The 13,876-nt window shown below is 44.0% G+C and overlaps 1 protein-coding gene across 1 annotated transcript in view; it reads right to left on the minus strand.

The window, feature by feature from the left end:
- Nucleotides 1-1,294: 1,294 nt before the first annotated feature.
- The window catches only part of LOC111141730 (fermitin family member 1), a 33,246-nt gene continuing 20,664 nt past the window's right edge, over nucleotides 1,295-13,876 (minus strand). The window contains exons 10-15 of the mRNA XM_022494520.1: nucleotides 8,825-8,949; nucleotides 7,960-8,066; nucleotides 6,530-6,751; nucleotides 5,827-5,951; nucleotides 4,384-4,525; nucleotides 1,295-1,468 (exon numbers count right to left, since the gene is read on the minus strand). Coding sequence (XP_022350228.1) covers nucleotides 1,295-1,468; nucleotides 4,384-4,525; nucleotides 5,827-5,951; nucleotides 6,530-6,751; nucleotides 7,960-8,066; nucleotides 8,825-8,949 — 895 coding nt within the window. The remainder of the gene's footprint in view (nucleotides 1,469-4,383; nucleotides 4,526-5,826; nucleotides 5,952-6,529; nucleotides 6,752-7,959; nucleotides 8,067-8,824; nucleotides 8,950-13,876) is intronic.

The following is a 13,876-nucleotide window of genomic DNA, read 5'->3' on the forward strand; positions in this document are numbered from 1 at the left end:
GCCAGGCCCCCAGAGTTTTGCATTGTAAAAGAATTAAAAATGGAAATGGAGCCTCTGCTTTACTCCTGCAGCCCAAGTCCTTTCTGGGACAGAACATTTATAAAAACGTAATTAAATACCGTCTGGGATTTCCCTCTACCCCGGATATTGATTCTTTCCTTCTCAAAACCCACTCCTCTCATAGGTGACAAGCCAAAGCAGAAAATGACAACGATTACCTGGCTCATGCCCGTGGCTTGAGGCAGAGATGACAGAGCGAAAAGCAGAGAAAACAGAAGTCTGTTATCGGCTCCTGATTTACAAAATACACGCAGAAGCCAGCAGGGAAGCCGTCAGCCCTTGAACTTGGTGGTCTTTGAGAATGGGCTTGTCCTTCTCTCCCTGACCAGCTGGGAGGAAGACCCCACAGTAACCCCAGATGTGGGGCCGTGCTTCTTAGGAACAGAGAGAACTGGGCCCATCCCGCTCCAAGGAGCAGCAGTTGGGACCTGCCGCTGGGTTGAGGAATGGATTTCCCTGTACCTTTGTGTCACCCCGTCATCAAGAAAGGCATGAAGGTGGCTGAGGGACCTCCCAGGAATGGAATAGGACTCGCGGTATAACCTGAGGGGGCCAATGTCCAAGGCCAGATGGATCTGTAGTCACCTTTGCAGAAGTCACTGTGAGCTGATGACCTTGAAGGCCACTGCTCTGACCCCTTGTCACCAACCAGCACCAGGTAACTCCACCTCTCCCCTCCCCACCCCCAGGCCTTGACCTATAAGGAAAAAGTCTATGTGTACGTGAGGACCCTCCTCTGTCATTTTCACAGGCTGGGAGCTAAAAGCAGTTCTGTTAGGAAAGACCAATTACTTTTCATACCTGAGTTATGGAATAAGATCAGTCCTTGGCCACCTGTGCTTTCGACCTTTCTGTCTTTCGCCGACTTAGCAACAAAGCGGAGAAGCACACTGGTGGCTTCTAGCCATAGACCTGCAGGCTCTGCAAGTCAGAGAACGGTGGCTGCAGGCTGGGCCATAGAGTAATCTTTTGAGTTCTAGCCTGTCTCCCACCCACCCATTTTGCAGAAAAGGCAACTGAGGGCCCTTCCGTCACTGGTAGGATAGAGGAAAGTAAGGAAAAGGAGATACCGGGCAGGGTATCTGGAATGAGATGAGGCCCTCAACTGATGGACCAGTGGTGAGTACGCGCTGTCCGTCAGGCTGCAGTGCACACTGTGCGAGCCAAGGAGCCCATCTGTTCAGGGAGGACCATCCTTAGCTCACCGTCTGTGTGTGGGCAAGTCAGTTTTGCTTCATTCCTGACCACCAGTCAGCTTGTGGAACAGGTCCTCATCAAGGGTTTCATTCTGGTCCTTAGACCGAGTAGACAAGAAAATATAGCCACCGATGTACTCATGCACGATCTTGCAATCTGCACTCAGGCAGGTGAATGCAATGGAGACGTTCTGGTCAAATTCGATTGCCACCTGGAAGAGGAAGGCACAGGTGAGCTTGAACTCTGAGCTTTAAGGTAAGCTTAAACATTTCAAAGAAAATGAGGGAAAGACTGCCTTGGGATGGCTGCCAGAGCTGAGGACTGCTTAGGTGACTTACAGTTGATTTCCCTCCCCCTCCTGCCCCCCAAAATTTGCACAAAATATCAACCAACATACACACACACCCCCCAACCAAGCATCACTTCCATTGAACGCTTCCAGCAAACAAGTCTTTGCTCTCTGCGCGCCCTCTTGTGTCAACTATGCCGTACAGCAGGCAAAACATTCTAACTCTCAACACGCAGAGGTATTATTGGTTGCTCTTGTTTACTACAAAGCTGTGATCACCAAGACAGCATGGTTCTGGCATAAAAAGACACACAGACCAGTGGAACAGAGTAGAGAGCCCAGATATGGACCCTCAACTCTATGGTCAAATAATCTTCAACAAAGCAGGAAAAAATATACAGTGGAAAAAAGACAGTCTCTTCAATAAACGGTGCTGGGAAAATTGGACAGCTATATGTAGAAGAATGAAACTCGACCATTCTCTTACACCATACACAAAGATAAACCTGAAATGGATAAAAGACCTCAACGTGAGACAGGAATCCATCAGAATCCTAGAGGAGAACATAGGCAGTAACCTCTTCGATATTAGCCACAGCAACTTCTTTCAAGATATGTCTCCAAAGGCAAAGGAAACAAAAGTGAAAATGAACTTTTGGGACTTCAACAAGATCAAAAACTTCTGCACAGCAAAGGAAACAGTCAACAAAACAAAGAGGCAACCCACGGAATGGGAGAAGATATTTGCAAATGACAGTACAGATAAAAGGCTGATATCCAGGATCTATAAAGAACTTCTCAAACTCAACACACACAAAACAGATAATCATGTCAGAAAATGGGCAGAAGACATGAACAGACACTTCTCCAATGAAGACATACAAATGGCTATCAGACACATGAAAAAATGTTCATCATCACTAGCCATCAGGGAGATTCAAATCAAAACCACATTGAGATACCACCTTACACCAGTTAGAATGGCCAAAACTAGCAAGACAGGAAACAATGTGTGTTGGAGGGGTTGTGGAGAAAGGGGAACCCTCTTACACTGTTGGTGGGAATGCAAGTTGGTGCAGCCACTTTGGAAAACAGTGTGGAGATTCCTCAAGAAATTAAAAATAGAGCTACCCTATGACCCTGCCATTGCACTACTAGGTATTTATCCCAAAGATGTAGTGAAAAGAAGGGCCATCTGTACCCCAATGTTCATAGCAGCAATGGCCACGGTCGCCAAACTGTGGAAAGAACCAAGATGCCCTTCAACGGACGAATGGATAAGGAAGATGTGGTCCATATACACTATGGAGTATTATGCCTCCATCAGAAAGGATGAATACCCAACTTTTGGGGCAACATGGACGGGACTAGAAGAGATTATGCTGAGTGAAATAAGTCAAGCAGAGAGAGTTGATTATCATATGGTTTCACTTATTTGTGGAGCATAACAAATAACACTGAGGACATGGGGAGATGGAGAGGAGAAGGGAGTTGAGGGAAATTGGAGGGGGAGATGAACCATGAGAGACTATGGACCCTGAAAAACAATCTGAGGGTTTTGAAGGGGCGGGGAGTGGGAGGGTGGGGGAGCCTGGTGGTGGGTATTATGGAGGGCACATATTGCATGGAGCACTGGGTGTGGTGCATAAACAATGAATTCTGTTACACCGAAAAGAAATTAAATTAAAAAAAAAAAAAAAACAACTTCCTAAGCACGCCCTCTGTCAAGGGGCGGGGTGCTTTGCAGACTTTTGAATGGAAATAAAAGGCTCACCTGAATTTTCCTACCCCCAACAGCCCTGCACCATTTTCCAGCTGAAAGCTGTAAACTCTAAACTCTAGAAGAAACAGATTTCCCTGCTTCTCAACCCTGGTTGCCCAGTGGAATCACTGGTGGACCTTTAAAAATTGCTGCCTTGCGCCCACTCCCAGAGACTAGGATTTCAGGGGTCTAGGGTGTGGCCTGGGCCCGTGTGTTAAAGCTCCCTGTGCGAGCCTAATATGCAAGGTTTTAGAGCCACTGCCTTAGAGGTCACCTGATCTCACACTTTTATTCTATAAATGAGTTATCAGCCCTGCTGAGAGGATTCCATGGTTTAAAAAAAAAAAAAAAGGTGGGAGTCCCCTCCCCTCCCTCTAAGGCAGAGGGCTTTCTACTGGGAAAATGAGATAACGAAGGAGGAAGGATTCTAGATCAGCAACATCAGAACGTCTTAAATCAGCTGGACGCTCAAGTGCCTCTGACTTGATCTAGAATTTCCCATGCTATAGCCTTGGCTTGGACTTAGCTCCCCGGGTGCAAGTGCAATGGATGGGAGACAGAGGGCTTGCGGGCTCCTTAACTCAGGAGGCAAAGCTCTTCTCAGTCGTCCCTGCTCCCCTCACTTGCTTCTCTGGCAGCCTATCCCTGTGGGGACTGGAATGCTCCCCAGGTGCGCAGTTGAGCCTCTGAGTCCTCAACCGGTTAGACCTCCAGTCAGTGAAGCCTCTTTGGACTCCTTTTGGGTGACAGCGCCAACGCAGGCGATTTCTGTGAAGCACTTTTCAGTGTCTTATATAAGCCTCTGCTGAGTGGAAGGAAACTAATCGAACTGCTCGGCGGTTTAGAGTCTGTATGGAAAGTCCGGATGGAGACTAAGCCAACTTGTGGTGTTCATTCCGAGATCATTTGGCCTGTGCGTGTTAGCAAACTGCCCAGACCTGCATGTGATTAGTTTAGCAGACAATGAGCACAGGCTTGTGGTTTCTGAGTTCTACATATATGAACAGAGTAATCTACAATTCGGACGGAACACGCATTTATAGCCTCGACACTGAATACACCAAAAACGTTATACCTGCCGGATTTCCCAGTTTACGTTCCACTGTTTCATATTTGTGAATCTCCATGTTGTCATTGGAATCCCGGTGGCTGCATCGATTCTAATCAGCCTGTTATATGAAACTCCCAGGATATCATCTTTCTTGCTTCCTTTAAATCTAAAAAAAAAAAAAAAAAAAAAGAATATGAATGAAAAGCAACTGCTACATGAGGTTCATTCATACACAACTTCTTAAAGATAACAGGAACATTTCTAAATGACATCCGAAGAATGGACAGTGAGGGTTTAACTCTTCCACAGAAGGGAATTTTTATTGTGATAGGAAGAGAATATGAAGAATGGAGAGAATTAAGGCTGTCCTGCAGATATCCTTTATGTGAAACTGACGTCAGAGGGAAGCAAAGTAAGAGAGGGTCAAGTCAATGAATTTAAAATCCACTGTGTCTGCCAGGCACCCTTCTAGGCACAGGGAATACATTAGCGACCTAACTGGATAGACAATGTCTCACTTCTGGAGTTTGTATTCTAGGGGCGAGCGGGTCATGAATAAGTGAAAAAGATATGGCAGGTCAGATCATGAAGGCAAATAAAGCATAGGAGGGGGACAGGCAATACTGGCAATGAGGGGCTTACTATTTTAAGAAAAGGGAGTCAGGGAAGACTGCAGTGAGCGAGGACATTTGATTAAAGATGTCTGTCAGGGAACGAGCCACATGGGTATGGGGGGAAGAGTACTGGGGACAGAGGGCACAACCAGTGCAAGGCGGCAGCTTTCTTTTTTTTTCGGGGGGTGGGGGGCATGCTCATGAACCTGCCAGGAGGCCAGTGTGGCTGGGCACAGTGAGGGAGGGGCAGAGGATGTGAAATCCCAGAGCTAAGGTCTTACAGGGCCATTGTTAAGGATTTGGCTTATATGCCGAGTGAGCCAGAAGGCCTTCAGATGGTTCTGGGCAGATGCCTGCTGTGGTTTGACACAGGTCTTAAAAGGCTCACTCTAGCAGCCAACCTGAAAACTCAGGGGGAAAAGAGGAGAAGCAGGGAGCCTGGGTAAGTACTGTGAAGAGAAGGTGTGGAAGATCTTTACGAGCAGATGATGTGTTGGGGCCATTTGTGAGAGGACAGTATTCTTTCCTTTCCTTCCTTTTTTTTAAAAAAATTTTATTTTATTATTTATTTATTTGAGAGAGAGAGAGAGAGAGCACACGCTGCAGGGAGGAGCAGAGGGAGAGGGAGAAGCAGGCTCCCTGCAGGAAGCCCGATGTGGGGCTGGATCCTAGGACCATGGGATCATGACCTGAGCCAAAGGCAGATCCTTAACCAACTGAGCCAGGAACCCGAGAGGACAGTGTTCTAAAATTACAAAGAGTTCTACATTCTAGACTGAGAATAAACTGGGCTCTGAGAAAGGCACCTGGAGACAAACAGGAAGTGAGAGGGGCTGGTGAACAGTGTGATCACCTGACAAGGTAGTAGGTGAGGCCAAATTCCGGCAGAGACTGCCACGCCTGGATGAACCGCAGCTTGGCTTCGACCAGCGGCATCTGGGCCACGTTCTGGTGGGCTTCTAGAATCCGGGCTGCCAGCTGAGCAGAAGTGGAGAACATTGAACCGTCCTTAGCATACCCTCACTGTTCTGTAATCATCCTTTTACCTCAGGTCCCCAGGGAGAAACATAAATGCAAGGCCAACTGCAACTCTACAAAGACAATTAATTCCCATTCATTCATCCTCTGTTCTTCTCTGTAATTCACTGGGGAGAAGAAGGAATCACATCAGCCAACACATAAACCCTGAGGTTCATGGAGATGGAGGGTTCTGGCTCCCTCCTTCTGTATGGTGTCCGTGGACAATGGTTTCTCTTCAATCAGTTTATCTGTATCACTTTTAACCCCCTCTCATGGAAGCATCATTTAAATTTTTAACTTGTGGGGACTCAATGATTTTAATGAAATCTGGGAATACTGCCATGTTCAGTTAGCAGTAGTCAGCTCTACCAAAGGGAAAAATAATTTCTTAACATCATCTAATACTGAGTCCATAGGCAAAAATCCCCATCAGCCGATTTTTCATGCTGATGGCCTCGATCATTTTAATTCCTCATTTTATCTCAGAAAATACAGCATTTACTGCAAACAGTCTGCTCCAACAAGATTGGCAGTACCTGCTTTGACTTGTGTTTTTTTGCACACCGAGGTGACACAAAACATTCAGGGTTCATTTCCATGGTTTCGTTATTGGAAGCCACCTGAGATGTCAAGTTCCGATTTTTCATCCTCAGAAATGAAAGGATGTTGAGGACCTCTGGCTGGTAGGAGCTGTCTGCCATGGTTTTGCCCTTCGATGCCAGGATGCAGGCAGCCATCCATTGCGCATACTGGTTCTCCTGAAGCAAACATCAGAGGGCTGAGACACAAATTCCAGTGCAAAGTGCCCCCCTGCTGGGAACTGACCAGGACGTGAGCTCTCAGCTCTACAATACACAAAATTGTCAGCTACTGAGTGAGGCAAGAGGTGAAGTGCCCCATGTTCTGAGTGGCTGTTTAACACCCAACAGGAATTGGGTGTTTTGAGTTCTGTGTGGAGTTTCTCTATGCTAAGGGGCTAGAGAATAGGAATGTCAGTTGTGACCCATTCCACACAGAGAACTTTGCATTGAAAGATGAACCCAGGACACAGGTGTACCATGGAAGACAGACAGGTGAAAACTCAAGCTACCTGACAGCCTTCCTTGATACCTGTTTCCATTTTCATATCATGTCAGATCTCTGTGACAGAAGGAAAGGAGGGAAAAAAAAAATGAACTGATTTCCCATATTCTGTCTACCCTGGCCTATCCTTAGTAAAGATTCTGATCCCAAGGGAGGAATCAGGTCCACTGACGGGCTCTGAACCAGTCAGTGGTGGTCTCTATTGCTCTTGAACGTTTGCGTTCATTTTTTACCTCAGGGAGCAAAGGGATGTGGTTCTAGAAGCTGAGGGGATGCAGCTGGAGAGTGGAAGTCTTCAGAGCAACAGTCGCTGTGGTGCACTGAATTACTGACCTCAGTCTTCATCCTCTTGGTATCCGTACTTTCTGCCATGGAATTTTACAGTCTGTCTTATTAGAGACTAGATTAGAGTGTAATTTCCCACCTCTTGTCTTTGGACATGCTTTAGCCAACGGAATGTGGGTGGAAATAACAGTGTACTACCTGCCGGCCCGAGCTTTAGGTCGTCTGCCATGTTTGTAATTCCTCTCTTGCATTTCTGCCATCATTATGAGCAGAGCCTCCCCAAGCAGCCTGGCACTTCCAGCATAAATATAAGGAGTTTCACTTCCAGCAAGGAGCCAAGCCTAGCCAGGCCTACAGCTAGAAGCAGATCTGTCCAGGGGACGTGTGGCTGGATCACTGGAGCCCTAGCCTACTCGCCCTCGGTTCAGAGGCAAATGTTTATTGGTATATGACGTTTTGATTTTGTGGTTGGTTGTTACAAGGCAGTAACTGACTGATGAGTGCTCTGATGGAAAAAAACATCTCAGCTGGTTTGTCCTTAGGCTGAAGAAAAGTAAAGGGACTTAGCATTTTTTTTTTGGGGGGGGGATTTACTTACATGGTCACATCTCAGATACACTTCATTCATACCATCGGCAACAGGGATTAGTAACTTGATTCCAAATTTTCTCCCTGCTACATTGACGTCTGGCACAACTTCACAGCCTGAATGATAAAAGGCAGAAACAAAACTGAGTTCTGAGAAATGTGTTCTGTAAATCAGATGTGCATCTAAAAGAAATACTATGAACATAAGCCCTTGGCATTTGCTTCTTTTCTGAAAAACTGAGGACAAGCAGACAACATTAATTAAAGAGGAACTAAATAAGACTCATGAACAATTCATGTGGATAACAAAAAAAAAAATCTTCTGTTACGATTTTCTTAAATATGTCATCAATTGAATTCATTTTCCAGGTCAATTTGGCTATCCTAATTCATTGTAACATGGAGTTATGAATATGAACTTTTAAATAAACCCACATAGAGGGAATTCTCTTACTGTCACAATGCTAAGGGAACTGAGTGCCCCGGTTAATTAAATATTTCAGTTAATGGAGTTACCAGCACAATCATGGCCATTTTCAGAAATTAGAACAGAAACTAAAGTGACATTGAATTAAACATAACCCTTCTGGAATGCAGGAAGCTTTTCAGGACCCTACAATCCCTCATGTACTATGTGGGTGACACCAACTGTCACCACTTCAGAGACTTGGATACGCTGGGGAAGAAGGGACAGCAGAATGGAAATAATCACATTTATCGCTCCACATTCCAGGCCCATGCTCCATGAAGCGAAGCTGAAGGCAGGCTGCCATGTGGGAACCAGTGAAATAGAGGGGCTCCCCTCCTTCAGGGGGTAAGAGTTTGGCTTTCATGGCTGGGATGACAAGCCATACCCAGATATAATACTTTCTTACCTCTAAGATTTAGTTTTTCTACTGGTTCTCCTTGCTCAAGTTCCTTATTTTTAAAGTAGGCTATAGATGTGTCTTTAAAGATGAACCAATATTGCTTGAAAGCCTTTAAGATCAGCTTCTTGGGCCTGCAAATTAAAGTAAAGTAAGCATTTTAACAGCTATCCAGAAATGGAGGGACACATCGCAAATTTCACGTGGCTCGAGATGTTCTGGAAACCTGGTCAATTAACATATTCTGTATTGTTGAAAATAAATTTCACATTGCTAACTCATTTCTAAAAACTGAAAATGGGGTTTTTAACAGACGTAGTAGTTACTGCAGAATCTCAGCGTTTCGACCACTTTGGCTTTGCTACTGCCTGACATATTACCCTGAGGAAGACACTTCCTCTGCCTGGGCCGCATGTCCTGCCTCTGTGTGATGGGGACAGTACCAGCCTCCAGCTCATAGGGCTTCTGTGAGAATGGGAAGAGGTAATCTCTGAGGGTGCTTATCACAGGACCTGGCATAACTCAATAAATAATAATAACGATATACATTATAAGTAATATAATAAATAAACATAATGATAAATAATTATTATTAGAGAAACATCTATGGATCTGGAGACATCTGTCATTTCAGTATACTTCTTGGATCTGAGAAAGCTTTCCATATGGATGGCAAAGCTTTCAAGGTATCAGACATAAACACTAGATCTAAAAGTAAGCAAATTTTTCTGTAGTTTCCTCTTGATCCTTAGGAGAAACCGCCATAGGGGGCACCTGGGTGGCTCAGTGGGTTAAAGCCTCTGCCTTCGGCTCAGGGCATGATCCCAGGGTCCTGGGATCAAGCCCCACATCGGGCTCTCTGCTCAGTGGGGAGCCTGCTTCCCCCCCTCTCTCTGCCTGCTTGTGATCTCTGTCTGTCAAATAAATAGATAAAATCTTAAAAAAAAAGAGAGAGAAACCGCTATAGGATTCCCAGTAAGTCATAGAAATCACAAAAATCTACAGCTAATCTATACAGATTTTATTGTTACTAAAAAAACATTTTGAGGGGTAAGATTCCCAAAAGTGAGACATGTGGGGGCCAGAACACTTTGCACTTTGGGCTGGATAAGGTTGGTAGGGCTAATGGCAGGTCTCAGTTGGGTCATTCAAAATAGAAAATGTGAGACAGAGCTGGGGAGTAGGAAAGGGGATACAGCTGGGCAAAGAAAAGGTAATATGAACTGTCCACTGTTCCATGGGACAGTGCTGGCTGGCCATGGGGGTAGGTCAGGGTCTCTTATCTAAAGCAGTGGATTTCTGCACTCATGAATGAGACAAAGGGGGGAAACCTGGTGTTGACCCCACTTATACATAATTTGGGGCAACTTTTCTGACATGTCAGTCCTGGATTTTCCTTAGCTAAGAATGTGTTATCCTTAACAGAAAGATAAGGGAGAAGATGATCATTTAAAAATTGGTGTGCTACATAAAAAGTATAAAATAAAATTGGAAAACATTATAGGCAGTTAACATTTCCAAGATTTAGAAAACCGCTGCATTAAAGTAATATTTGTCATTATTTTATATTTATATTTATTTAAATACTATTTGTCATGTTCAAAGTTGTAGTTATAATTCCAAGAAACCTATTTAGAATCAGGTTCTCCAAAATTAATAGTATTTTCAAAATAGAATCTAAAGACAAGCCTATAACCAAAAGATAGTAAGGTCTTGGTTTAGTCCTAGGCATTTAAATATTTCATTCAGAATTAAGACTGAAACTCTCTGTCTCCATTCCAACTGGACTCTGAGAGTATGGACAGATTCCCTCTGCTACCGTCTCCCAGTTTAGCTCGTCTTTCAGGCTATTTCCATTCATTTCCAAGGCTAATGATTACTGCTCCCGTTCCATGGTCCAGAGACTGGGGCAGGACAGGGCTGGGGAAGAAGTGGAGAAGGTGGCTGGCTGGAGCATGATACCCACAGAATGCGGCAGTCATCTGAATCCTCATGGAACCCACAGGGTCAAGAGGGCTCATGAAGAGATAAAATATGCAAAGTCACCTAATGAGGATGTGCGGCATGAGGAGTTACAGGGGACACGGCACGTAAACAGAGAATGAAGGATGGATAAGACTTTGATTGGAGGAGGGGCGCCTGGGTGGCTCAGTGGGTGAAAGCCTCTGCCTTTGGCTTGGGTCGAGCCCCTCGTCTGACTCTCTGCTCAGCAGGGAGCCTGCTTCCCCCTCTCTCTCTGCCTGCCTCTCTGCCTACTTGAGCCCTCTGTCTGTCAAATAAATAAATAAAATCTTAAAAAAAAAAAAGACTTTGATTGGAGGAAAGGGAAGAGAATTTCAGAAGGCGGCAACTGCAAGAGCCAAACATAGAGGTGAGTCAGAGCTGGCCCCTTGTGAACCAGAGTTGGGTCAAACACATTTTGAACTCCTACCTCCCGCTGGGCGCTGTGCAGAGCAGGTGGAAAGGGGGGGTGGGGAGAGCTCTTCTGTAGTTACAGCATTTCCATGGGTGAGGGATGATGGAGACAGGAATACCAAGATAGTTTGGGGCCAGGGTTGGACTTCGCATGTTTGGCTAAGGCACTGGACTTTATTTTCTAGAATAATGGCTCTCACACTCTGGTGTTCATCAGAATTAGAAGGGAGCTTGTTAAAGGTACCTGAGCAGGGGCCCTAATCCCAGAGACTCATAGTCAGCAGGTCCAGGTTAGAGGCCAGGGTTCTGCATTTTAAGTAAGCTTTCCTGTGGTGATTTCCAAGTTTGAGAAATGTGAGTCTAGGCCAGTAATCTACAAACTAAAACTGGGTACACCCAATCTTTAAAATATTTTTGATATTTTAATATATAATGTTACCAATATATGTTAGGTGAATATAATAAATACCCATCCCTTAACATATTTATAATTCTTAATGTGTAATATTTGTAATATATATACATTACAATCCTATACAAATAAATTAAAAATGAACATGGAAAGTTCAATTTGTTTCAAAAAGGGAGGTCGTTACTCAGTGATATAAATCCCAGTTGAGGAAATACACTATTGGCTATGCTCACTAAATCACAGTGTCCATGGTAGAATGCCATCTACCTCATTTTGAAGGTTTCTGTTACAACAAAGCTACTGAGTTCCATCTTCCCTGATCTCCATCACTCACTTATGCAAATTAATCAGAAGAGGCTGCATTTTTATATATTTAGTAAGTGGGTTTCAAACACACTAGAACTTCATTTAGATGACGTTTAACAGAGTTTAAAACTCTGTTTCCAAGTTTTAAATGTGTGCAGATAACATTGTTTTATTATTTTTTAAACTAAAAATTGTTTTATTCTAATTGGCTTTATTAAGTGATTCATAAAGTGGGCAGCATCCCACCTGGCAAGTAGAGAGAAGCTATGAGGGGTACAAAATGGAAGGTTGCTATAGGAAGGAAGGTGGGGTAAGAAAGTTATTAGTAAAAGAAAGGACCATCCCAGGCAAGGCCACCTTCCTTGTGGGGAAGGGCAGGAGGTCTTATTAGGTGATTACCTCATCTTTTGGGAGATGGAGGGCCCATGTGACAGATGACCTCATTGGTGTTGATCTTAAAATTCCCTTCTGATTGATTAGGACTCATTTCTGGGGGAAGCTGAAATTACAACTAGGTTAGGTGTTAAGCCCTAGTTTGGAGACGGGATCTAAGTGATGCTGTTTTGAGCTTGTGGTTTTCTTTTTCACAGTTCTCCCATTCTGAAGAGACTCTCAGCTTAACTGAGAGATGTGATCAAAATTTAGGGCAAGAGAATATTGTTTTAATAGGCGGTATCATTATTGGCAACACTGTGACAATGGAAACATTTCCAAATAAGTGCTTTCCAAAACATTCTCTTCACAGCACTAATCTCTTCCGAATACCAATTGCATTCTCACTCATTTCACAGTCACCTTTTTCTTGAAGGAGAGGTGAAGTGTGTTCATTATTTTGAAAGCATATGCAGGCTGACCACAGACAGCCACTTGTCTTCACAGAGAGGTCATAAATTTGGAACACATTCTTTTGAAAAAACAAGAGGACATGACTCCTCTTAGAGGTATTTTTCCATGTGATGACCAGGGTGTCTTAGTGGGACCAAAGATTTTAATGGTCACTCCCTCTTTATGAAGTTTCCACTGTATTTTAGGTGTCTTTTATTTATCAAGAATCTCACCGATAACCTCCCATAGACATTGTGTAAGTCAGCCTTGAACTTCTTTGGTCCAGTAACTTGTCTACTTGCCTACAGTAACTTGTCTGTGAATGAGGCAATGAATGAATTTTACATGTGCTCCTCTCTCTGTAATCCTCTAGAGGAGCCATTTTATTTATTCCAAAGTAATCCCTGCAACAGTGGTCACACCTTACAGTTTGGACATAAATAATTGTTTTTATTTATAAGGGTGTAACTTAGCAGTAGGATTATAACTTGTCTGATCTGTACTTAGGGGTTTGCATAAAGTAGAATCCTGAAAGCCTGGTTGGGCAGGGAGTTCTAGATTGAGTGTTATTTTCTCTTAGCACTTTCAAGAGATTTTCTAGCCAACAAGAAGTCTGCTGCCCACTTAACTGTTTTTCCTTGCTAGGAAATCTGTCTTTTCTCTCTGATTTAAAGACTTTCTCTTATCAATTACTGGCCTTGCTAAGATGTGCATTTATAGTGATTTATTTTGATTGGAATTTATGATTCCTGAACTTAAGGATTTTTGGCTTCAATAATTATGGAACACTCTCAAGCTTTCTGTTTTGAATACTTGCCTCTTTCCCATATATTCTTCTAGAACTCCTGGTAGGGGGCGCTTGGGTGGCTCAGTTGGTTGAATGACTGCCTTGGGCTCAGGTCATGATCCCAGACTTCCAGGATCGAGTCCCGCATCGGGCTCCCAGCTCCTTGGGGAGTCTGCTTCTCCCTCTGACCTCCTCCTCTCTCATGTTCTCTCTCTCTCATTCTCTCTCAAATAAATAAATAAAAAAAAATCTTAAAAAAAATTTTAGAGCTCCTAGTAGGTATATATTGAAACTTCTCATTCTACCTATAACATTT

The sequence above is a fragment of the Enhydra lutris genome, unplaced genomic scaffold (assembly GCF_002288905.1).
Source record: "Enhydra lutris kenyoni isolate GAN:26980312 unplaced genomic scaffold, ASM228890v2 scaffoldscaffold6, whole genome shotgun sequence".
NCBI lineage: Eukaryota > Metazoa > Chordata > Mammalia > Carnivora > Mustelidae > Enhydra > Enhydra lutris.